Source organism: Bombina bombina, chromosome 5, assembly GCF_027579735.1.
Source record: "Bombina bombina isolate aBomBom1 chromosome 5, aBomBom1.pri, whole genome shotgun sequence".
Taxonomy (NCBI): domain Eukaryota; kingdom Metazoa; phylum Chordata; class Amphibia; order Anura; family Bombinatoridae; genus Bombina; species Bombina bombina.
Genome location: NC_069503.1, coordinates 77647299 through 77671862, shown reverse-complemented (window position 1 = coordinate 77671862; position 24564 = coordinate 77647299). Strand labels below are relative to the sequence as shown.

The window sequence follows — 24564 nt, the reverse complement described above, 5'->3', positions numbered from 1 at the left end:
TTGTAGCTATCTTAGGGTTTATTTTATAGGTAAGTATTTAGATTTAAATAGGAATATTTTAGTTTATAAATGAATTAGATTAATTTAATATAAATTTAGTTAGGGTTAGATAGAGTTAATATAGTTAATATAAATACTATAGTAACTATATTAACTATATTAACCCTAATATAATTGGGGTTAATATAGTTAATATATATAATGTAATACCTATATTAACTATAATATACTTAGGGTTAATATAGATAACATAGCTGGCGGCGGGGTAGGTAGATTAAATTAGGGGTTAATCATTTTAATAGAGATGGCGGCGGTGTTAGGGGCTCACTTTAGGGGGTTATAGATATAATATAGCTGGCGGCGGGGGTACGGGAGCGGCGGTTTAGGGGTTAATAGCTTTTTTATTGTTAGGCTAGTGAGGGGGGATAGCGGATAGAGGGTTAGACAGTGCGGGCTATGTTAGGGAGGCGTGTTAGACAGTGCGGGCTATGTTAGGGAGGCGTGTTAGACAGTGCGGGTGTTTTAGACTTTAGTCAGGTTTTATAGGCGCCGGCAGATTCTAACGTGGCGCAAGTCACTGGCGACGCCAGAAATTTGTACTTACGCAGATTTCTGGACATCACTGGTTTGTGAGACTTACGGCACGTTAGCATCTGACGGCGACCTATATGGGATAGCTCGAGTTGCGAGCTGAAACTGCGGGCGACGCCGGTTCCCTCGCTTGCGCCGCAAACTGCGATCGATATCGGATCGCGCCCTTGATAACTAGCAAAAGTAGTCAGATTGTCCGAATTTGCATTCGGAACATCTGTAATGACATAAGTATCGATCTGTGTCGGACTCAGTCCGGCGGATCGTATGTTACGTCACAACATTCTACTTTTGCCGGTCTGTAGGGTTTGATAAATAAGGGGAATCAGGCTTGCCACAAATATGCTGCAGAATTCCAGCGTATTTACAGTTGAAAGGCTTGATAAATAGATGCCAATATGTGTATATGCTACCAAAATATAATATTCTTACATTAACACTAGCACATAACTACTACACAATATATATTATTAACACTAGCACATAATAGCTACACAATATATATTATTAACACTAGCACATAACAGCTACACATTATACATTATAAATACTAGTACATAACAGCTATACAATATATATTATTAACACTAGTACATAACAGCTACACAATATATATTATTAACACTAGTACATAACAGCTACACAATATGTATATTATAAACAATAGCACATAACAGTTACACAATATATATTATTAATACTAGCACATAACAGCTACACAATATATATTATTAACACTAGAACATAACAGTTACATAATATATATTATTAACACTAGCACATAACAGTTACACAATATATAATATTAACAATAGCACATAACAGTTACACAATATATATATTATTAATACTAGCACATAACAGCTACACAATATATATTATTAACACTAGCACATAACAGCTACACAATATATATTATTAACACTAGTACATAACAGCTACACAATATATATTATTAACACTAGTACATAACAACTACACAATATATATTATTAACACTACCCACATAGCAGACGGATGTGGCCCGAATGTGCCTTAAGGATAGCACTTCTGGCGTGTTGCTGGCACTGGCATGCATCATGTTAGCCAAGTGTGGGTCATGTGTGGCAATGATGCCACTGCAAACATGATGGCAGACAACATTAGGGCCGATTGTGGAGGAGTGTGTTTGGCCCAGATCATTCTAATCATATGTCCACAATTGGATTTCCTGCAACACTTAGAATCAGACAACGCATCAAACCAGTAAGCTGTCGCACTAGTAACCGTAGCAATACACACCGCAGGCTGCCATTGCAAACCCTTGTGAACATACATCCTTTTGAATAATGCCTCCAACTTCTTATCCATAGGATCCTTAAAAGAACAACTGTCCTCTATGGGAATAGTGATTCTCTTAGCCCTTCCACCTTGGGAACCGTCTGACTCCTTAATAGAATCGGCTATAGGAAACATCTTCTTGAAAATTGGATAAGGGGAAAAAGGAATCCCAGGTCTCTCCCACTCCCGTGCAATAATCTCTGAAGCACGGTCAGGAACAGGATGCACCTCCACTGCGGAAGGAATGTCAAAGTACTTATTCAGCTTACTAGACTTCTTAGGAGTGACAATAACAGATAAGTAACACACAAAGGTGTTCTAGCGTAAACCTGAAGATTACAACCTCAGCATCAGAAGAAAGAGTAACACTATCTGAATCTGAAATTTCAGCCTCAGATGCAACCGAAGAATCATCCTCCTCAGACTTCTGAGAGGGAACCTTCGGAACAGACACAACTGAATCAGCAACCCTATTCACTGATTCCTTAAATTTCCTTTTGGGCTGTCCCTGTAACACAGGAAAAGCGGAAAGTGCATCATTAACCGCAGAAGATATCTGAGTAGCAATGTCTTGCAAAGTAACCCCAACCGGAGTATGAGAGGAAGCGCAGGGCACTGCCTGAGCGGACAACAAAGTTTGGGACACATGAGGAGAAAGCAGCAGCATCTCTTGAACAGGAGACCCCTGAACAACATCCGCCTTAGCTAATGGTGGCTCAGAATCAAAACGTCTATCCCTGAACTGTAAAGTTCTATTAATACAAGAGGGACAAAAAGGGACTGGTGGTTCCACATTGGAATCAAAACACAGGCTACATGTAACGTTTTGCAGGGCCTCTTGGTCCATATCCAACCAAAAAAATCCCCAATTAAAGAAAAAAACTGCTTTAATTTGCACACTCAAAAAAATGTTACTGTCAGTTTAATTAGTTTTTTTTTTTTAAAAAAACAAGTTTATTTCCAACAGATACTGCCTTTGCAAATCTAAAACAAAAAAACTCTAAAGGTAACAGCAGTAATACTACAGAAAAAAATGTTACTGCACCTTTAAATAAGAAATGCCTTAAAACAGCAGCAGTCAAAACAAAACTACAAAAGTTTTATAGTAACCTCAGGCAACCGCTTACCTCAGCACTCTTTGCTGAGGTGCCTACCTGACCTGCCGACCGGAGAACACTCAACAAGGACTCCCAGACCTCACACAAGCAAGCTCAGTAGCGCAACCACAAGCCAATCCGGAACTCCAAATGAAAAGGAACCGTAAAGGCGCACAAACTACTTGCCACCACAGCAAAAGCCCGTCCTAGTTGTGGGTGTCTACATTAACATACACACAAACCCGGCCAACATTAAAAACCAAACCGGCAACAAAACTGAGCCTCTCCCCACAGCAAACAGTGAACACACGCTGCCTGTCCAAAACACGCTGCCATAAACTTATTTCCAGCAGCAGTTCAAAATACAAGAGGGTCTAAGCCGATAATAGAAAAAATTAAAACCCGAGCCACAGTCTCCAAAGTCCCTAAAAAATAGGAATCCAAAAATATCCTTAAAGGACAAGTGCTTAATTCCTGAATTCCCCAGAAATTAACCTAAGGCACTTACCTGAAATACCATCTGCCCGGCAGCAGGGCAGCACACCCGGTTTGAGAGACCTCCAGCCTCTCATGGACCTGTGGAAAAAAGGGAAGAATGATTAAACCTAAACAGGCTTCCAAAGAAAGGGCAGCAACAACAAATTGGGAGTAGCAGTGAGAATTAAACCCCACAAGTTCCCAGATGCTTAGAAACCACCACTGCCCTACTGATGAGACTGACATGGACTACGGCTAAACCCCAAAAAAGACAGAGCAAACCTGTCCTGCTTCAAAAAAAACTAACTCTTGATAGAAGAAACTTCTTTCAGACACCTAAACTTTACCACCTCCTTGCTACAGGCAAATAGAATGACTGGGGATTGTGGGTAAGGGAGTGATATTTAACAGCTTTGCTGTGCTGCTCTTTTCTGCCTCCTGCTGGCCAGGAGTGATATTCCCAGCAGTAATTAGAATGATCTGTGGACTTACTGTGTCATTAGAAAGAAAAGAAAATAGAATGTCCCCATTTTTTTATTTTTTTTTATTTTCAAAAGAGCTTTATTGATGAGAAAAAAAGAAATATAAGCATACATGTCCTGCAACAAGTATTAAAACATATAAACATACATATCCTGCAACAAATGTCAACAGTATACTTCGAAGTTTTCTTAATTCAAGAAAAAAGAAAATGAAATTAAGTTCAAGCTCAGGGTACTCCATTGACCCTTGATGCTCATATGCTTGATCAGTCTATTCTTGATGTTGAATATAAATGGTTGTTTTTCTTCCATGACTGTCAACCAAAGTTGCAGTGTCTTTGTTCATTTAACTGATGGCACAATTAGATTTGCGACCCTTTTTTGATGGAAACCATAAGCCCAATATAACATAAGATAACATCTATTACATAAACAGTACTATTGCCTTCTGCTGGTTAACCTTGTTCATGTTTGATTTTTATATGTCCCCCAGTTCTGTCCCTCATTTGGCATTCTTCCCATCGTAGTAGCACGATCTCATGCGTATCTATAGTACCACTCTGTAGATGATGGTATCTTTCTAGGTGTAGTAGGGAATCTACCTGCTGCTTCCATTACTTTACTGTTGGGATTATTTTACTTTTCCAGTGTTTGGGAATTAGCATCTTTGCCCCATTTAGCATGACTAGTCTTAGGGCGTTAGAGGCCTTACTCTCAAGATGGGGTAGTGAGAGAAACATCAAGGTTTTAGGACTGTTTTGTAAGGGCGTCCCTGTTGCTAATCTTATGTAATTGAGTATTTCAGTCCAGTACCGGTCTAGGCCAGGGCAATCCCACCATATGTGTGTTAATGTTCCCTCACCGCCACATTCCCTCCAGCACTTTCCTGGGGTTGTTTTGTAAATTTGTTTCAATCTACTAGGCGTAAGGTACCAACGCGACATGAATTTATAGCTGGATTCCTGTACTCTAGTCGAGATCGAGGATTTCTTTGTGATTTGAAATGCTGTCAACCAGTCCTGGGTGTCAATGTTAGTATTTAGTTCTTTTTCCCAGGCCTTTGTATACGTGGGTAAGGTTTGTGCATTTTCTATTAGCAATAATTTGTATAAGATGGATATTGCGTGATAGGGGTGTCTTGTAGGCATAGTTTTTCGTACGTAGTGACCGGCCTGAGTAGGTCGTGTTTTTGCCTGTGTGTCATCAGATAGTGGTTCAGCTGTGAGTGTGCTAGCCAATTCATACCCACTCCTATCCCTGTCTCTCTCATCTGTTCAAGTGTCTTCAGCTTGCCTTTCTCAACTATTGTTGAGACTGTTCTTTCTTTAAGAGGTGTTCTGTGGTAGTTGTTTGTTTCCCTATTAGTCCATGTCATCTCAGGGTTATTGTATAGTGGGGTCAATGGGGAAAAATGTGTGGATATGTTTGTCGATGTTTTCATTAATCTGTCCCAACTGGTAAAGAAATCTACGTATAACGGGTAATTGTTCACTGCCTCAGGTCTGTCCCTTCTTGACAGCCAGGCTGTGCCTCCTGCATTCCCGGTTCCCAATATGGAGCAGTCCAGCTGTACCCATCTTTTGTCATGTTCATTACTACTCCAGTCCAGTAGCGTTCTCAGAGTAATAGCTTGTTTGTATGTCATTATATTAGGGAGTCCCAGCCCCCCCATCTCTTGGAAGGTATAAAGTCTTCCTGGATATTCTTGGTTTAATGCCCCCCCCATATATATTGTTCTATCATGTTTTGGAGTCTGGGAAGGAATTGTAATGGTAACGGTATAGGTGTCGTTTGTAGCAGGTAGAGGAGTCTCGGCAACACGTTCATTTTAATGACATTGATCCTGCCTAACCAGGATATTGTCTTGTTCTTCCAATTTGACAAATCGGCTACCAATTTGCTCTCTAGGTGTTTGTTATTAGCCTGGAAAATTTCCTGCTGATCCGGTGATATGTATATGCCTAGGTATTTCATGTTTGTGTTTTGTCTTTTGAGTGGGCATTCCTTTAATGTTTCGTTAAGTGCCTCCGCACTGTAGGATATGTTCAATAACTCGGACTTTGAAAGGTTCAATTTAAAATTGGAAACTTTCCCGTATTCTCAAAAAATTTCTAATACTCTGGGCAGTGAATGGTCAATGTTTGTCAGTGTAAGCAGTACGTCATCTGCATATAACGCCAGTTTATAAGTACTGTTTGCTATGGTGATTCCTGATACTAACTCGTCTGCTCTAACTCTCTGTGCCAGTACTTCTATTGCGATCGCAAATAATATGGGAGAGAGGGGGCATCCCTGCCGCGGCCCGTTTCTAATTGTAAGTCTTTCTGATAACATTCCGTTTACCTTTACTCGTGCGGTTCTGATATAATGTGAAAATTAACCGAATAAATGAATCGCTGAATTTCATTTTGTGGAGGACAGCTTTGAGAAAGAGCCAACTTACTCTGTCGAACGCCTTCTCGGCGTCTGTGGATATCAAGGCCATCGGTAAATTGTGTGTTTGGGCATATTGGGTTAATTGAAATGTCCTAAGTGTATTGTCCCGGGCTTCTCGTCCCGGGACAAATCCCACCTGGTCTGGGTGTATTAGGTTGGGGAGATGTTTGTTTATTCTGGTGGCTAATATTTTTGCGAATGTTTTGATGTCCGAGTTTAGGAGCGATATGGGTCTGTAGTTTTCTTGCCTGTCTAAAGGTTTCCCCGGTTTGGGAAAGACCGTAATATGGGCTTCTAGCATATTATCTGTAAACCCCCCTTCTCTAAGCAGTGAGTTAAACAGTGCCATCAGTGGAGTCAGCATGTGGTGTATATAAGCTTTGTAGTATTTTATACTGATTCCATCCGGCCCTGGATTTTTACCATTCAGCATTTTTGTGATGGCTGCTTTGATCTCTTCTGGAGTAATTTGTGCGTCTAGTTTTTCCGAATCTTCCTGGCTTAGTTCATTGACTTGTGTGCCTGCTAAAAAAAATTCTATGTCTTCTAGCTTGCTATCCGTCTGAATGTTATACAGCGATTCATAGTACCTTCTAAAAGTATCAGCTATTTGTATGCTATCTTCATGTGCATTCCCTGTGGTATCTGTCAATGTGTGGACGTGAGTGTCTAGCTGTTTCCTCTTGAGGGCTCTCGCCAAGTATGTGCCTGTTTTATTATTAACATCGAAGTACTTTCGTTGCAACTTATCCGTTCGCCTTTGGTACCCTTTTATCATGTGGTTGTTAAGATCTGTTTTGGCCGTTGTCAATTTGCCTAATATAGTAACCGAGTCAGGTTGCTTCTTGAGTTCCGATTCCCAATATCTAATTTGTGATGTGATGGAATTTACATATTGCCTGTTGTTTTTGGTTTCTCTGGCTTTGTGTCTTATCAGTTCACCCTGTACTACACATTTGTGTGCCTCCCAGAGTGTCAAAGGAGTTGTATCCCCGTTTGCATTTTCTCTAAAGTAATGTCCTATTGCTGTGTCTATTTCGGTAGCTATCAGTGGGTTATCCAACATGTGATCATCCAACCTCCAGAAAAACGGTCTGATAGGCACGTTTGGCCAGTTGATCGTGCAGCGCACAGGCGCATGATCCGACCATGTGGTTGGTAATATAGTGGAGTCTTCTACTAAGGCTAGACCTATTTGGTATGTGATTACATAGTCAATTCTGGTGTAAATGTTGTGTGGATGCGAGTAAAATGTGTAGTCCCTTGTGTGTGGGTGTTTTGTCCTCCATACATCGTGTAGTCTAAGTTGATGTAGATGTGCTTGTATAGCTTTTATCACTTTTTGAGGTGTACTAGTTCTGCCTAGTGATGTGTCATGTAATGGATCCAGTGGAAGATTAAGGTCTCCTCCCATTAATATAATACCTTTCGCATGCTCCAGGAGCAACTGGGAAACTTGTTTAAACAGCTGCTGCTATCCTGTGTTTGGCAGATATACATTCACCATTGTGACTAGTGTGCTAAAGAGTAATCCAATTACTATTATGTATGAGCCGTTAGGGTCCTTGAGAGTGGTGGTCGGGGTGAAATGTATGTTGTTTTTCATAAAGATACCCACTCCCCCTTTCTTAGTGTTGCCAGATGCTAAAAAAACAGTTTTGTACCTGTTGCTGATACATTTGGGTTCTCTTCCTCTCCTGAAATGGGTCTCTTGTATGTATGCTATATCCCCTGAGTCCTTATTTAGCTGTCTGAAGGATATTGATCGCTTTTCTGGGCTGTTAAGGCCTTTCACGTTTATGGTTATCAGTTTTATAGATCTCGACTGCATGGTGCGGTGTTTAAAACACACGTTACCCTGTTGGCAATAAGTTACAGCTCTGGGCGCGTATATACCACTGCACTATAGGTTGTTTCTCTTTGAGGTATCAAATTTGTATAGTTCTCCCTACTTGTGGCGTATGCGTTGTTTTCTTTTTGTATGGTCTACGTGTGGTGTTGCCAAGACAGGGAGTTATGTGTTATGTTTGTTTAAAACCAGTGCAGAGGCTTAAGTATTGCAGTTAGCCTGGCTGTTGGGTTACAGCCGCAGTCAACCGTGTTTAGTAAGTTTCAACAATCAACTCAAGTATCAACTTTTGCTACTATACAGAACGGTTCGTATCAAACAGTACAATACAAACAGAACAATACAGTTGAGGCAGTATCCCATTCCCCCAAACCTGACCTGTAAGAAAAAAGAATAACAAAAATAACATTTTGAAATTTTAGCATACGACCTGTCATCAATTGTTTAAGATCAGAGTTCCCAGGTCCATTATGAAAGTTCACTGTATTATTCAGCTGTCATATGATTGCCCTCTTCCATGTCTCCACGTTGAGAAGTTGAGGCTACCTCATCTGCTGTGTTTTTCGGCAATGGCTGTAAGTTATGTCTACGAGGTGGTGGCCTTGTCTCTGTATGTTTCTCAGGTTCTTGTGTTTGGATGGTGAATTGCAAGACTTCGCAAAAATGTGGAAGGTCCTCTTTTCTTCTAAGGATGGCTGTTGTATTTCCTTTGTTCGCTATTATGCTGACTGGGAAGCCCCATTTATACGTGATTTTCTGTTCTCTCAGGGCGCTGGTAATGTAGCTAAGTTCTCTCCTCTTTTGAAGAGTTGCTGGACTTAGGTCCTGGAAGATTTGAATCCGGTTTCCTGCATGCGTTATATTTTGTCTCATTCTGGCATGTCTCAATATCTCCTCTTTGTCTTTGAAGTGTAGCAATTTAATTATTACATCTCTCGGCTGTGCTTTTGGCGGTGGTTTTGCCCTCAGGGCTCTATGCGCCATTTGTGGTGCACTGTTGTCCCCCTTTAAAGTTCTGAATAAATCTTGCAAGCACCCCTCCAGTGTCACTGGCTGGACAGTCTCTGGTATGCCTCTTATTCTTAAATTGTTTCTCCTTCCCCTATTATCTAGGTCTTCAACCTTTTCTAATAGATGTTGTATAGTTTCTTCTTGATCATACGCCAATCTGGACATGTGCTGGATGTCAGTATCCATTGTATTATGGCTTTCCTCTAAGGTAGAGACCCTTTGAGTTACCCTCACTAAATCTTTCTTCAGATCTCCGTACCAGTTTTTCACTTCTTATACTATTTCTCTAAGATAATTTTTTGTACAATGTGGCAGGAGGTCTTCTTTTGTGAGGCCTGTAGTGCTAGTATTTTGTGTTATGTTTTCTGTATGATCATCTTGCTGCTTGTCTGCATCTGGTGCTGTTAGTATGACCTCCAGGGGTGGTTCTATGGGTTTGAGGTATTGTTGTAACATTCTAGATCGTGGAGTGCTCTCAGCTTTATTAGGTTTGCGCCCTGGCATATTCCCAAACAGTGACCAAGTGTATTTTAAGATGCTCTGGTGAATATTTTAGAGGTTAGTATAGTTTATTGGGCATGTCACCATATGGCCCTTCCTATTATCCTTTCTGCTGAGGTTCCCCTCCTTCAGGTAATGTGGCCTGTTATGCTGTAAATCTTAACTGTGGCGTGTACTGTCTCCTCTTGGCCAGTCTATATTATTTGCTTGCTTATCTCATCTCTGCTTAGCTAACCGTTTGCCCCAAAGGTGAGATTAGCTCTCTGTTTAGCCCTCTTTCACTGTCAAATAAGCCTGTACTGTATTTTTCTCCCCCCTTTTGAGTGCCTCTTGCAGCGTGTAGTTTTGGGCCGTTTTATGGCCTCTTATATGTGACGGGCCTGCACTTACTGTGGTGTAAATGTCCCGCTGCTTGACCTCCGTTGTGAATTGGCAGCCTGTCTGTTTTCGGCCTGGAGCTATGCTGCTCCGTTGCGTTACAGGGGTCACCTCTCACCGCGTGGGCTGATGAGATCACAACTATTGTTCCCAGGGCCCTCCGGCTACTGACCTCTCTGTTTTGCTGTGCAGCGTTGTGAGCTAGGTCGTACAGGCACTTCACCCTGATGTTTTGTGCTGCCTGCGTTGTTGCGCCAGATGCGTATGACAATCCATTTCTGGGCCTTATATTACCAGACCGGTCCTGCTTCAAGCAGTCACCGGTGTCTTCACCCTTTGTGCTTGGGTACCTGGGGGCTCTGTTTTTAATATATTCTGAGGTCCAAGCTTGCTAAATGATCAGGTTTGGGTTACATGGGCCTAGGAGCTACTCACTCACGCAGCCATTTCCCTTGCTGGCCAAGCTCCGCCCCAGAATGTCCCCATTTTTATGTCTTTTAATCTTTTTAATGTAATTTCGTTATGGAGGAAGAAGCACAGTATTCTGGGAGTTATCAAGCATTATGGAATGTGTAGTTTACCATTTTGCTTCTCAGTATTGTGTAAATGCAGTTTTGGACTTCCCAGCATGCGTTATTTCCCTCCCTCTCCACAGCACAGCAGCTTCCTCACCTCACACACAGTCAGCAAGAGACTATGTGAGCTTTAGAAGTGAGGGAATAAAGTGAGGGAATGCTTGTTCATTGCATGCTGGCTACATGCGAGAATATTTCCTCTAATTACATATACAGCAATTGCTTTGGCAGTTGTGTGAGGACTGGGGAGGAGGGTGATATAACATAGTAACGTAGTAGATAAGGTTGAAAAAAGACTGAAGTCAATCGAGTTCAACCTATACAAATCTAAAATACTTACAAAAAGCTCCAGTTAAGCTTAAATAACCCCACTAAAAGGTAACCCATTTAATACTAGCAATCATATCCATTAATTATGTTTATATACAGAAATGTATCCAGACTATTTTTAAATGTATCTATTGTATTTGCATTCACTACCTCCTTTGGTAACGAGTTCCACAATTTTAGTGCTCTTACAGTGAAAAAACGTTTCCGTTGCAGGAGATTAAATCTCCTTTCCTCCAACCTTAAATTATGACCTCTTGTCAGAAACAATTTTCTTGGAATAAACAGAGCTTCTGCCATCTCTGTATATGGGCCTTGAATATATTTATATAAAGTAATCATGTCACCTCTCAAGCGCCTTTTTTCTAAAGAAAACAGACCCAGAAATTTAATTTATTTAATCTATCTGCTTGGTCTGGCTTATTTCATGTTTTAAATATAGTTGTATCTGCATATTGCACTGCATCTATATAGAACATTTGTTTTTATCCAGTGGCTCTACATTTATACTGCAGTGCTTTAAACCACAGATCAATGTTTAATGTGTCCACATGGTCTTTATAATTTTAAAGATGAGCTAAAGTATTATTCCTAAAACCATGGTATCTGCACAAAGTATTCACCATCATATATTGCTAAATGAAAAAAAGGGAAGATACATAGGGAAAAAAGGAGAAACAGCACAAGAGAAAAAGAAAAACACAAAAACACAGAGCAATAGTGTGACAGACAGGCCCATTTATCAAGCTCCGTATGGAGCTTGAAGGGCCGTGTTTCTGGCGAGTCTTCAGACTCGCCAGAAACACAAGTTATGAAGCAGCAGTCTAAAGACCGCTGCTTCATAACCCTGTCCGCCTGCTCTGAGCAGGCGGACAGGAACCGCCGGAAATCAACCCGATCGAATATGATCGGGTTGATTGACAGCTCCCTGCTGGCGGCCGATTGGCCGCGAGTCAGCAGGGGGCGGCGTTGCACCAGCAGCTCTTGTGAGCTGCTGGTGCAATGTTAAATGTGGAGAGCGTATTGCTCTCCACATTTAGCGAGGTCTTGCGGACCTGATCCGCAGTGTCGGATCAGGTCCGCAAGCCCTTTGATAAATGGGCCCCAGAGAGACCTCACACGGGTAAGCCCCCCCTTATTCAAAAATTTTAACAAACAATCATTCCATTAGTTAGATCTTTGTTAGATCAACAGTTTTTTTTGTTAGATCTATAACGCAAGAGGCGGTATTCACAATCCTAGTTTGTGTGCAGGGAAGGGGTGATCACTGGGCTAGCCCCCCCCCCAACTAAAATCTGGACTAAATTTTAATGATTTTGATAGATATATGTTAGACCAACTGTTTTTTTTACCATTAGATCTATCACGCAAGAGGCGGTATTCACAATCCTATTTTGTGTGTGGGGGAGGGGTGATCACTGTGCTAGACCCCCCCCTTAACTGAAATCTGGACTAAACTTTATTGATTTTGATAGATATACATTAGATCAGGTTAGATCAACTGATTTTTTTCATTAGATCTATCACACAAGAGGCGGTATTCACAATCCTAGTTTGTGTGCGGGGGAGGGGTGATCACTTGGCTAGCCCACCCTCAACTGAAATTTGGACCAAATTTTATTGATTTTGATAGATATACATTAGATCAGGTTTTTTTGTTCGATCTATCATGCAAGAGGTGGTATTCGGTAGCATGCAGGAGCGCATGTCCATGCACAGACCAGTCAGTGCTTTTGCACGCACTGTGTCCATTTGGCCTGTGAGGGGCGTTATTATAACCCCACCCCAAAGCTCGGCACCAGACCAAGAGACATTCAGCAGTGACAAACTATGCCCCCCACATACCACCAGGGTGTAGGAAGCAGGGAATGGAAGATTATTCTATACTTTATGGGATTATTTTATAGTATACATTTGTCCTATAACAGAAGAAATACATTCTTTAGTATTGTGTTCTATAAAATTACAAGTAATGCATCTCCAATTATCACATTTAATATTGCAGATTTTATTATAATAAGTATTAACTCTTGATGTAAGAGATATTGAAGTTAATACTTTATGAGATTAGCCCCCCTTCATCTCCATGGATCACACTGGTGAACCTTCCCCAGGTATGAAACAAAGAAGAAGACTTGTTGAAGATGCTATGCAACACATTTCTTATGATGCACAGCCAGCATGATGGGAGGTTTTGTGCTGGCTTAGAATCATGGGAATTATAGTCCACAACTGAGTTATAAGTGGTATTTGAAACTTAAATAATCATCAATGTATAACATCTTCTTTGATTGGATAATAATTTTCCCTCCAGCCAGAACAGTTGTCAAATAAACACTTCATGTTAGAAGTAAGCATTTGTGTGACCACTACAGTAACTAAATGTTAAGGTGGGTATTGGTTTACTGTGCATAGAATATTTATATGCAAGGAAGAAATTAACTTATTTTGTTTTATTTGTGTATGAGCGTGGATATGCATATAAATGTGTGCATGTTTGTATGGCAATAAATAAATCATTTATTTATAAAAATATGTGCATAGAATTGGGTGTTATGTTCATGAAGGGTGACTTCTTTTCACATGTGCATAACAGCAAAAGTGCTTGGTACTTGCAATAACAGCCCTAAAAATGTCAAGGCTACCATTAGTAGTCTTGTTTTATTTGTTGTGATTGAATTGTCATAAGGCAGCTCATTTATTCACAGACATGGCTTAGTAATCCTTTTAGTGCTAGCTCTGTGTCCAATGCATTGCAAAGCCTCTGACACTCTAACAGTTAAATAGAACATGATATGCAACAATGATAGAATGCACAAACATCTCAGTTCATCTTGGTGTTAATAGCATGCCTACCAACATTTGCTGCTGGTAATGCTCAACAAAGCAGGGGTGGGGTTATATGACATCACAAAATGCAACTTGACCCCATCTAAGTGACTCCCAACTTCTCTGGTGTTGGCTGAGGCATGACCACCCTAGCCCTGGGGTCCACCTGATGGAAAACAGAAGGAAACCCAAGACCATTATCTACCATTTTTTTTTTCAATATTATTTTTTATTGAAATTTAACAAAACAACAATATTTAACATGACAGCAATATGACAGAGATCCTTATTCACCGTATGTCACAACATTGGTTTGGAGATTGCACTTAATTGACAGTTATTTGGCAAGTTCAATGGTTATAGAATGATAAGACTCATCCTATGGTCGTTTCCAACATATTCATTTAGTTCTTGGTCCTTTCTGTGGAAACAGTACGAACGTTCAATGGCCACAGTCACTATATGATCAGGGAAACTGATTTAGACAGTAAGCATATTAAACCAGTATTCTTATATATATATATATATATATATACACATCTTCAACAGTTAACCTTAGTGTATTATTCTTTTGTATACATCACAATCCACTATTTGGCTTTTCATATAGTATTTAACCTATCTATTCTGTCATGACGGTTTAGGTGTGACCCGTTCAAACATTACACTCCTTTCCTCTTTCATACAGCTTTTGCTAAATAATATCTTTTCCAAAAGAATAGCATGTCAGCATAAAAGTCTAGTTGATCAATGGTATATTAAAAATATCTTTCAAATTTCAGATTTGTATTCATCTGTGTGACCCACATTTGTATGGTTGGCATGGCTGTTGACTTCCATAATCTTGGTATAATTTGCTTGGCGCTACAGATAGTCAATTGTAAAAGTGCTGCATGTTGCTTAGATGGCAATTTAGGTATAGTGTGGAACAGATAAATCAGAGGGTCCAAGTTAAAGTCAATCCCCAAGATTTCCTGTATGGTGGTATGTATGTCTTGCCAAAACTTTTCTACTTTTGGGCATGTCCACCACAAGTGATATGGTGTTCCCTTCTCTGAACATTTACGCCAACATCTATCGGAGGCTTGTGGAAAGATGTATTTTAAACGCTGTGGTGTGAGATACCATCTAAGTAAAAACATATAATTAGTTTCCAGAAGTGTTGCTGAATGAGCAGCTTTTCTTGTTTTGTGAAATATAGTAGCCCATTCTTTTTCATCAAGGGTGTATGGAAACTCTTTATGCCATGACACTATTGTGGTAGCTTGCATGATCATGAGAGGTGTGATCAGTAATGAGTAGAGGATCGATATTGCATGTGATGGTAATGATTGTGAAAGGCACAGTTTTTCAAATGGTGTACTGTCTCTTGTAATCCAGTTTTTATTTTTATGGGTGTCGAAGAAGTGTTTTAATTGCAAATATTTAAACCATTGTGAGAATTGAGGTATATCTTGGGATATGAAGTTTTGTTTGGGAAGCAGTCGGTCACCTTCAATTAAGGTGCAAAATGGTATAAGGTTTTGAAGGTTAGTCGGTGTCGTAGGTGTCATTGGTAGTCATATCGGAAAATCAGAGTTTGCATAGACAGTTGTCAATGGTGAGGGGGTTGAAGATAAATGAGGGTATTTTCGTACTAGGCTATACCATATCCCTAGCGTTTTTCTGATAATTGGGTAGTTCTTGATAGTCTGCGGGTGATTGCATGGCTGTTGCCAGTATAGTGTACTCAGCTGAGGGGTCCCTGTATTCATATGTTTAAGGTGAACCCATAGTTTACCATCCTCTGTTGCATAAGTGCACCAGTCTAAGATTCTGAGTAAAAATACTGAGGCCCTAAGGATATCAAGAAAGTTGAGCGCAAAGTCTCCATACTAGAAGAAGGCCATAATATTGCAACGCAAGATATCCAGCATCTATCTCAACTGTCATATAATCAAGATGAAATCATACAGAACCTCATGGAAAAAGTAGAAGATCTGGACAACAGGGGGTGCCGAAACAACCTAAGGATCAGAGGTGTACCTGAAAGCATACAACCACCGGCAATCCCTGGCTACCTACAAGATCTTTTTAGAACAGTAAAAGGTAACAACACATCACCTGACATCATACTAGAACGGGCCCATAGGGCACTTAGACCAAAACCACCCCCCAAAGCGCCACCAAGGGACATAATTGTAAAATTCCTCAACTTCTTGGATAAAGAAGAAATACTAAAACATGCCAGGCAGAAAAACCAACTCACACATGCTGGAATAGCGATTCAAATATTTACTGATCTCAGCCCCACCACATTGCAAAAACGCAGAGACCTACAATTTGTGACGTCGGTATTGAGATCCCAGAAAATACCATATCGCTGGGGGTACCCGGTGAGCCTCACAGCCACGAAAGGAGACAAGTCAGCAACGCTTCGCCACATAGATGACCTCTCATCATTCTGTGAAATACTACAGATACAAATTCCAACCCCCACAGATCAAGCAAACACAAGAACGCAAAGACAAGTGGGTCAAAGAGAAGAAGAAACTCTTAAGAACACAATATCTCAACAAGCAACTTCATCAACAAGACCTGCCATGCCATAGAGGACCCTAACATATGTGGTGGAAATCACTTGCAACGGACAGATAAGTATAATAAAGACATTGACTGTTTGTTATCTGCAAAATGTGTCCCCATATAGGTTTCCACCCTCAAGAAGCAAAGTTATTTGTATGATAGTGGAAAATTGATGTATGAGACAGTAAAAACTGAATATATAACATAGAGTTTTAAAAAAAAAAAAAAAAATACTGAGGCCCTGTATATAGGCCCTGGCTATATCTGGCACCCCCAGCCCGCCATTCTGTTTGAAAGGTATAGAGTGGATTTCGCTATTCGAGGTGTTTTTTTTCCAGATGTAAGCATTAATCATACTTTGTAGTTTAGGTATATAAGGGTCTGGTAGTGGTATGGGGAGGGTTTGGAATATATAAAGAAACTTGGGAAGTAAGGTCATCTTGACTACTCCAATTCTTTCTATCCATGAGATGTGTTTACTTAGCCAGTCAGAGGTCTCTTTGGTTAAAGTACGTAAAAGGGAATTATAACTGAGATCTACTAATTGATGAGGGCATGCAGATATGTGTATCCCTAGATATTTCAAAGACTCCTTCTGGAACAAGAATGGAGTCTGGAGCTGAAGTCCTCGTATCTCACTCTCTGTTAGATTCAAAGGTAAAATTTCAGATTTATTTAGGTTGATGGAATAGTTTGACACCTGCCCGTATTCAGTAAGTACCTTCTGTGCTGCAGAGAGAGACGAACTGGGGGAGGTCAACGTAAGTAGTAGGTCATCTGCGTAAAGAGCTAGTTTATGATGAGAGTTATTCAGTTGAATTCCTATTATGTTTGGGTCTGTCCGAAGTCTTGTTGCTAAGACTTCCATACACAACATAAATAAGAGGGGTGACAGTGGGCAGCCCTGTCGGGTTCCATTCGTAATTTGGAAGGGGGTAGATAGAATTCCGTTTACTTGTATTCTAGCTGTGGGGGTGAATATAGTGCAAAGATTTGATGGATAAAACTGTCTGATAGGCTAAATTTTCTCAAAGTCAATTTAAGGAATGTTCAATCCAGTCTGTCAAAGGTTTTTCTGCGTCAGTCGAAAGTAAGGCAAAAGGAAGGTTATGTTAGCGTATTGTAAAAGATGAAGGACTTTCACTGTATTATCTTTTGCCTCTCTCCGTGGCACAAAACCAACCTGATCTGGATGTATGAGTAGGGGGAGGAAGCTATTTAATCTATTAGCCAATACTTTAGCATAGACTTTCAAGTCTATGTTTAAAAGGGATATAGGTCTATAATTTGTTGCTATGGTTGGGTCTTTGTTTGGTTTAGGGATCACTGTCATCATAGCTTCTAGCATCGAGGTAGATAAGGTATTACCCTGGTCAATATAATTAAATATGGCCAAAAGATAGGGGGTCCGTATATGTTTGAATTTCTTATAATAGCAGCCAGTGAACCCATCTGGGCTGGGACTTTTACCCGGTTTCAAAGAATCTATTGCTATTTCAATTTCTTTGGCTGTAAATGGGTGTTCTAACTGGTCTATATGATCTTGTGATAGTAGCGGAAGAGTCACATTTTGTAGGTATGATTCACATTTAAGTTTATGATCTACTTCAACTCTGTTAGGAGAAAGATTATACAATTCAGCGTAGTAGTTACGAAAACTAGCTGCTATCCCCACTGAATCCACTATTACGTTACGCGATGGGTCTAGAATTTGCAGGACATAATTGGCTGTTTGTTTAACTTTTATTGCTCTGGCCAGAAGCCTACCTGGCTTGTTGCCTTCTATAAAATATTTTTGCTGCAGTTTGAAAGCTTGGACTTGAGCAGTGTTATGGAGGTGCTCTTCTAATTTGTCTGTTGTTTGGGTCAGTTTAGTCTTAATTAGAGTATCTTTCGGGAATAGTTTATGTTGTCTATCCCAAAACGTCATTTGGGTCATCAGGTCGTCATAAACTATTCTATTCCCTTTGGTTAGTACGGATTTCAATTTGATCAGTTCTCTCCTAATAAAACATTTATGTGATTCCCATAAAATTAAGGGGTTTATACCTGGAGTGTCATTGATCTGGAAAAATTCCATTAGGAGACTATCTACTTGGTCTGTAAAGGGCTTATCTTTCAGTAGAGTCTCGTCTAGACGCCACTGAAATGGTTTCAGTGTGGTTAGTGCCCATGTTAGTTTGCAGAGAACTGCCGAATGGTCTGACCAAGCGATTGGGGGGATCTTAGCATCAGTCAAGAGAGATATGGTAATGTGGTCTACTAGGATATAGTCTATGCGGGTGTGTGTTTGGTTAGGTGCTGAAAAATAAGTGTAATCTCTTGTGGTGGGTGAAAGCTGTCTCCAAGTATCGTGCACTCCAAGTAATTGCAAGGCTTCGTGTATAGATTTGAGAGCTTTTTTAGAGATATGTGAGTGGCTTGTCGAGTTGTCCAGGGTAGAGTGAAGGGGTACGTTCCGGTCCCCTCCTATAATTAATGGGCCTTTAGTAAAGGATAGGATAGAGTTGGTGGTCTTACGGAAAAAAGAAGCTTGTAATGTATTAGGGGCATAAACATTTACCAGCGTTACCGGTCTGCCTAATAAGAGTCCAGATAGTGCCAAATATCTCCCCTCTTCATCCCTGTCTATCTGTTGTGTCTGAAAGGGCGTAGATTTGTGTATTAATATGATAACTCCTGATATCTTTTTAGATTTATGGCTACAATGATAGTGTGTAGGGTATGTAGTAGTGAAGAAGGAGGATCTTTCCCTGATACAAAGTTGGTTTCCTGTAGGAACAGGATATCGATGTGTTTGTGGTTAAGATCTTTGAAGGCCAAACGTCTTTTAAATCCTTTGACATTCAGTGTAAGCAATTGTAGCGGCTTTCCCATTACTCTAGTGTAAATGTTTCAGGGATAGGATTTCTATTTTCTAAATCAAGTGTGGATGTATGGTTAACATAGAGCCTATTAGAATAACAGCTTTGTATATGTCATTATATTCGTTCAGTGTGACATACTCTCTGTGGTGCTTCAATATAAGGTACTGTCTGTCAATAATATACCAATAACAAACATATTAAATAAAAACAACATTAATGACAATTGTCGCATGAAAAAATAAACTTGGGGAGAACTGTCTGTCTCTCCTTTTGCAATGTAATGTAGATAGGAAAAAACATTATGCAGGGGATACATACTGCAAACTAAATATACTAACACAAAATGTATTTTGCTAAACAGGTCTATCAGTTACAGTTAGAGCAAAGCTCTGTTACCTTGTCTATTACCAGACCTAGGAGTGTGGCTGAAGTGGAGACCCCCATGTGACAGAGCAGCAGTGGATGCTGTGTCTAGGGGAGAGAGACAGGTTTCTGTTAGGGCCAGAAGGTTGAGGGAGCGGGAGATGAAGAGGTCATGTATAGAAGTGAGCTTGTTGCAAACAGAGCGAGAGTTCCAGAGTGCGCAAGTGAAAGGTGTAGTGGCTTTTGATGCAAGAGGAATGTGAGTAAGGTTTGCAGAGTTTTGTTTTCTGAGTCTATGGGATGGTACACATGGATGTGCATGGCTAGGCAGTGGTTGGGAACCAGTATTAGGGGAGATGTCACCAGCAGTAAGTAAAAGCAAGAGGGAGAGTGACATGAGATGAGATACGGATTTGCAATAGTGAGACTGCTTTTGAGACGAGGTGCAGGGGGCAGAGAGAGTGTTTAGGAATAGGTAAAGTTCATGAGTACAAAAGTAAGGTGAGTTTAAGAGAGATGGGCTAATCAACAGTGCAGGTGGAGAGGGAGAAGGAGTAATTGATTAACGTAGTTTGTTATAGAGACAAGAGGTAGCAAAAATGATTATGAAAATATTGAGCATTTTTACAAAAGTGGGAACCAGTTAAAACACATAAGACTCAGTATTACAATAGCAATTGCATAAGAAAACAATAAGGTATATGAAACATAATTTTACAAAATTACTTGCCTTATGTCTTGCCCCATTCTTGTATGTCTATTGTTAATGCCTCACTTATAAAATGTTCACTCAATTCTTGTATAATTTTATTGTTAATGCCTCACTTATAAAATGTTCACTTAATTCTTGTATAATTCTTTTGTTAATGCCTCCTTTATAAAATGTTCACTTTGAAAATGTGAACATATGTTGTTGTAGCAATGCGCAGCCAAGTGCAACGCACAGCACATACTAGTGTGAAATATATGCAGGCAGGGCAGGCAGCTGAGTCCACTAAATTTAGTTGAATGCTAATCAAAGACAATTTGAAAGGCCAATTGGAAAGTTAAATTCTAGTCTGGTCAGGGTGAGATGTGTAAACAGGATGAGATGAGTAAACAGACAATAAATTTGGGGGAGGTTAAAACTATGGAATAAGACAGCTATAAATTTTAGAATAATAGCAAGTATTGATAAGGATTGAACATCACATGGTAATTAACTAAACATTAGAAGTAAGACATTGTATGACAGTACAACAAATGTAGGACTAAGTTAACAACCTAAAATCATTTGCTCTATATACATATACACATACCAGAAGAGAGTTACAGGAGAGGAAAAAAACACCAGAGTGCAGTGAATACTTTGCAGATTGAAAGGGACTCTATTCACATACCAGAAGAGAGCTAATACTAAATAATGGTTCTGATTAAGTGTACGGATGTTATAATTAAAGGCACGCATAACAAGTCATGTGATACAGATCGGCTGAGTCCCTGTGCTTAGAGTATTACACATGCGCTGCTGATTCCCCATAAGCATTTAGTACAGTTAGCTCTGTGTGTGTTACAGTTTTCCCAGAGCTTTACACTATAAGCTCAGGAGCTGACAATCTATTTATAAGTGGCACAAACCACAACCTTACAAATATAATCATTTTATTCTATAATTTATATAAAAGCACTGACACATAACAAGTCATGTGATACAGATCGGCTGAGTCCCTTTGCTTAGGGTATTACACATGCACTGCTGATTTAGCACAAGTATCTAGTACAGTTAGCTCTGTGTGTGTTACAGTTTTCCCAGAGCTTTACACTATAAGCTCAGGAGCAGACAATCTATTTATAAGTGGGACAAACCACAACCTTACAAATATAATCATTTTATTCTATCATTGATATAAAAGCACTGACACATAACAAGTCATGTGATACAGACCGGCTGAGTCCCTTTGCTTAGGGTATAATTACATATGCGCTGCTGATTTAGCACAAGCATTTAGTACAGTTAGCTCTGTGTGTGTTAGTTTTCCCAGAGCTTTACACTATAAGCTCAGGAGCAGACAATCTATTTATAAGTGGCACAAACCACAACCTTACAAATATAATCATTTTATTCTATCATTTATATAAAAGCACTGACACATAACAAGTCATGTGATACAGATCGGCTGAGTCCCTGTGCTTAGGGTATTACATATGCGCTGCTGATTCCTCACAAGCATTTAGTACAGTTAGCTCTGTGTGTGTTACAGGTTTCCCAGAGCTTTACACTATAAGCTCAGGAGCAGACAATCTATTTATAAGTGGCACAAACCACAACCTTACAAATATAATCATTTTATTCTATCATTTATATAAAAGCACTGACACATAACAAGTCATGTGATACAGATCGGCTGAGTCCCTGTGCTTAGAGTATTACACATGCGCTGCTGATTTAGCACAAGCATTTAGTACAGTTAGCTCTGTGTGTGTTACAGTTTCCCAGAGCTTTACACTATAAGCTCAGGAGCAGACAATCTATTTATAAGTGGCACAAACCACAACCTTACAAATATAATCATTTTATTCTATCATTTATATAAAAGCACTGACACATAACAAGTCATGTGATACAGATCGGCTGAGTCCCTTTGCTTAGGGTATTACACATGCACTGCTGATTTAGCACAAGCATTTAGTACAGTTAGCTCTGTGTGTGTTACAGGTTTCCCAGTGCTTTACACTATAAGCTCAGGAGCAGACAATCTATTTATAAATGGCACAAACCACAACCTTACAAATATAATCATTTTATTCTATCATTTATATAAAAGCACTGACACATAACAAGTCATGTGATACAGATCGGCTGAGTCCCTGTGCTTAGAGTATTACACATGCGCTGCTGATTCCCCACAAGCATTTAGTACAGTTAGCTCTGTGTGTGTTACAGTTTTCCCAGAGCTTTACACTATAAGCTCAGGAGCAGACAATCTATTTATAAGTGGCACAAACCATAACCTTACAAATATAATCATTTTATTCTATCATTTATATAAAAGCACTGACACATAACAAGTCATGTGATACAGATCGGCTGAGTCCCTGTGCTTAGGGTATTACACATGCGCTGCTGATTTAGCACAAGCATTTAGTACAGTTAGCTCTGTGTGTGTTACAGGTTTCCCAGAGCTTTACACTATAAGCTCAGGAGCAGACAATCTATTTATAAGTGGCACAAACCACAACCTTACAAATATATTATAATCATTTTATTCTATCATTTATATAAAAGCACTGACACATAACAATCCTCACACATAGCACATTTTACAAGCCTCACACCTCACATCAGATTTGCACAGACATACTACAAGCATAACATCAGACTCCAGAGACTTGATAAAAACATTTTACAAGGTAACTCACCTGGCTAGTCTCTCTCCAATCAAGGCTATCATGGAATTATTTCTAAATCTCATTGTATTATTTCAATAATTTATTCTCCAAACTTTGTTTCCAAACCTCTTCTCCCACCCTGCTGTGCTTCAAACCACTCCCCCCCAAACATTCTCACCAGGCATGTTTACCCTTCTTTCTCCAGAGATTTGCACGCGCTAGCCCTCCAGTCCCTTCCGACCACCAACCCACCCTAGTGTTTACCTTAATTTATAGACACCATCTATCAGTAATTATGTGCAGCTGTCACTAATAATCCAGGATAAAGAAACCACTTCAGACTCACAGCCTTTGTACTGACATTTTACCACATTCTTTAACACTTTTCAAAACCTTGTTTGCTCAGTCACCAAATACTTTTTCCCTATGTCATCACTCACTCTCAATTCACTCTGCCTTATATCAGACTTATTTCCCTTCTCCCTTACATTCTGTGTTCATTTCCTCTCCTTTAGATTGTAATCTTGAGAGCCTCTCTACCTGCAGTCCACTTTGTATTTAAAGTGACTACTACTGATTGTGCTCAAGGGCAGGGCATTCCTCTCCTTTTGTATAACTCAATTATTGCTCCTACAACTGTAATGTACCCCAATACTGTACTTGTTTGTGTATTACTGCATCCCTGTAATGTTTTTTAGTCTTTGTATAGCGCTGCCTAATCTGCTGGCGCTTTATAAATAAATGATAATAATAATAACAAGATTTTATCCTGAGAAGAAATGTTACATAAGAGTTTTTTTTTAAGTGTAAGTAAAATCTAATACTACAGTATTGGTATTGTACTTCCTACTAATCTCACTGTCAGACATTTTGTATTTGTCTTGTGCTCCACCCCCTGTCCTTTATCTTCTCCTGGTCAGTACTGAGTTGTCCTAAATCACAATGCAAGGGTGTGTGGGAGAGACCGGCGCTAAAATATTCATTTCCAATTGTTTCTAGCACAGAGTAGTAAGTAAAGGAAGACTTTGGGCTAAATTACAAGTGGCGTAGCAAAAAAATTCCTGCGATAGCGAAAACACCGCTAGCTTAAAGCTTTTTGTCCTTGTCGGGTTGCGCTGGTATTACAAGTTCCCAAAAACTATTTTATGCTAATGTTAACCAAAAAAGCTAACCAAAAAAGCGCAAACAACCTTAACTTGAGTTTTCACGTGCGCAAGCATATATTCCCCCATAGAGATCAATAGAGACAAAAAAATGAAAAAAACCTAACACAATAGCATTAGACCCTAGCCTAATAACCCCTAAACCGCCACCCCCCCCACAACGCAAACAATCTTTATAAACTCTTAACCCCTAAACCGCCACCCCGCACAACACAAATGATGTAAGTAAATTATTAACCCCTAAACCACCACCCCACAACGTAAATTATCTAAACTATTAACCCCTAAATGACATCCCCCCCACATTACAAACTATCTAAATAAACTATTAACCCCTAAACTGCCATTCCCCTACAGTAATAAA

The 24564-nt window shown here is 39.8% G+C and overlaps 1 protein-coding gene across 1 annotated transcript in view; it reads right to left on the bottom strand.

Moving 5' to 3' along the window:
* LOC128661328 (uncharacterized) overlaps positions 1-24564 on the bottom strand; it is a 246266-nt gene that overhangs the window by 74504 nt on the left and 147198 nt on the right. The window contains exons 6-10 of the mRNA XM_053715596.1: positions 9569-9803; positions 6652-7594; positions 3517-3584; positions 3375-3433; positions 2255-2419 (exon numbers count right to left, since the gene is read on the bottom strand). Of these exons, the coding sequence (XP_053571571.1) occupies positions 2255-2419; positions 3375-3433; positions 3517-3584; positions 6652-7594; positions 9569-9803 (1470 nt within the window). The remainder of the gene's footprint in view (positions 1-2254; positions 2420-3374; positions 3434-3516; positions 3585-6651; positions 7595-9568; positions 9804-24564) is intronic.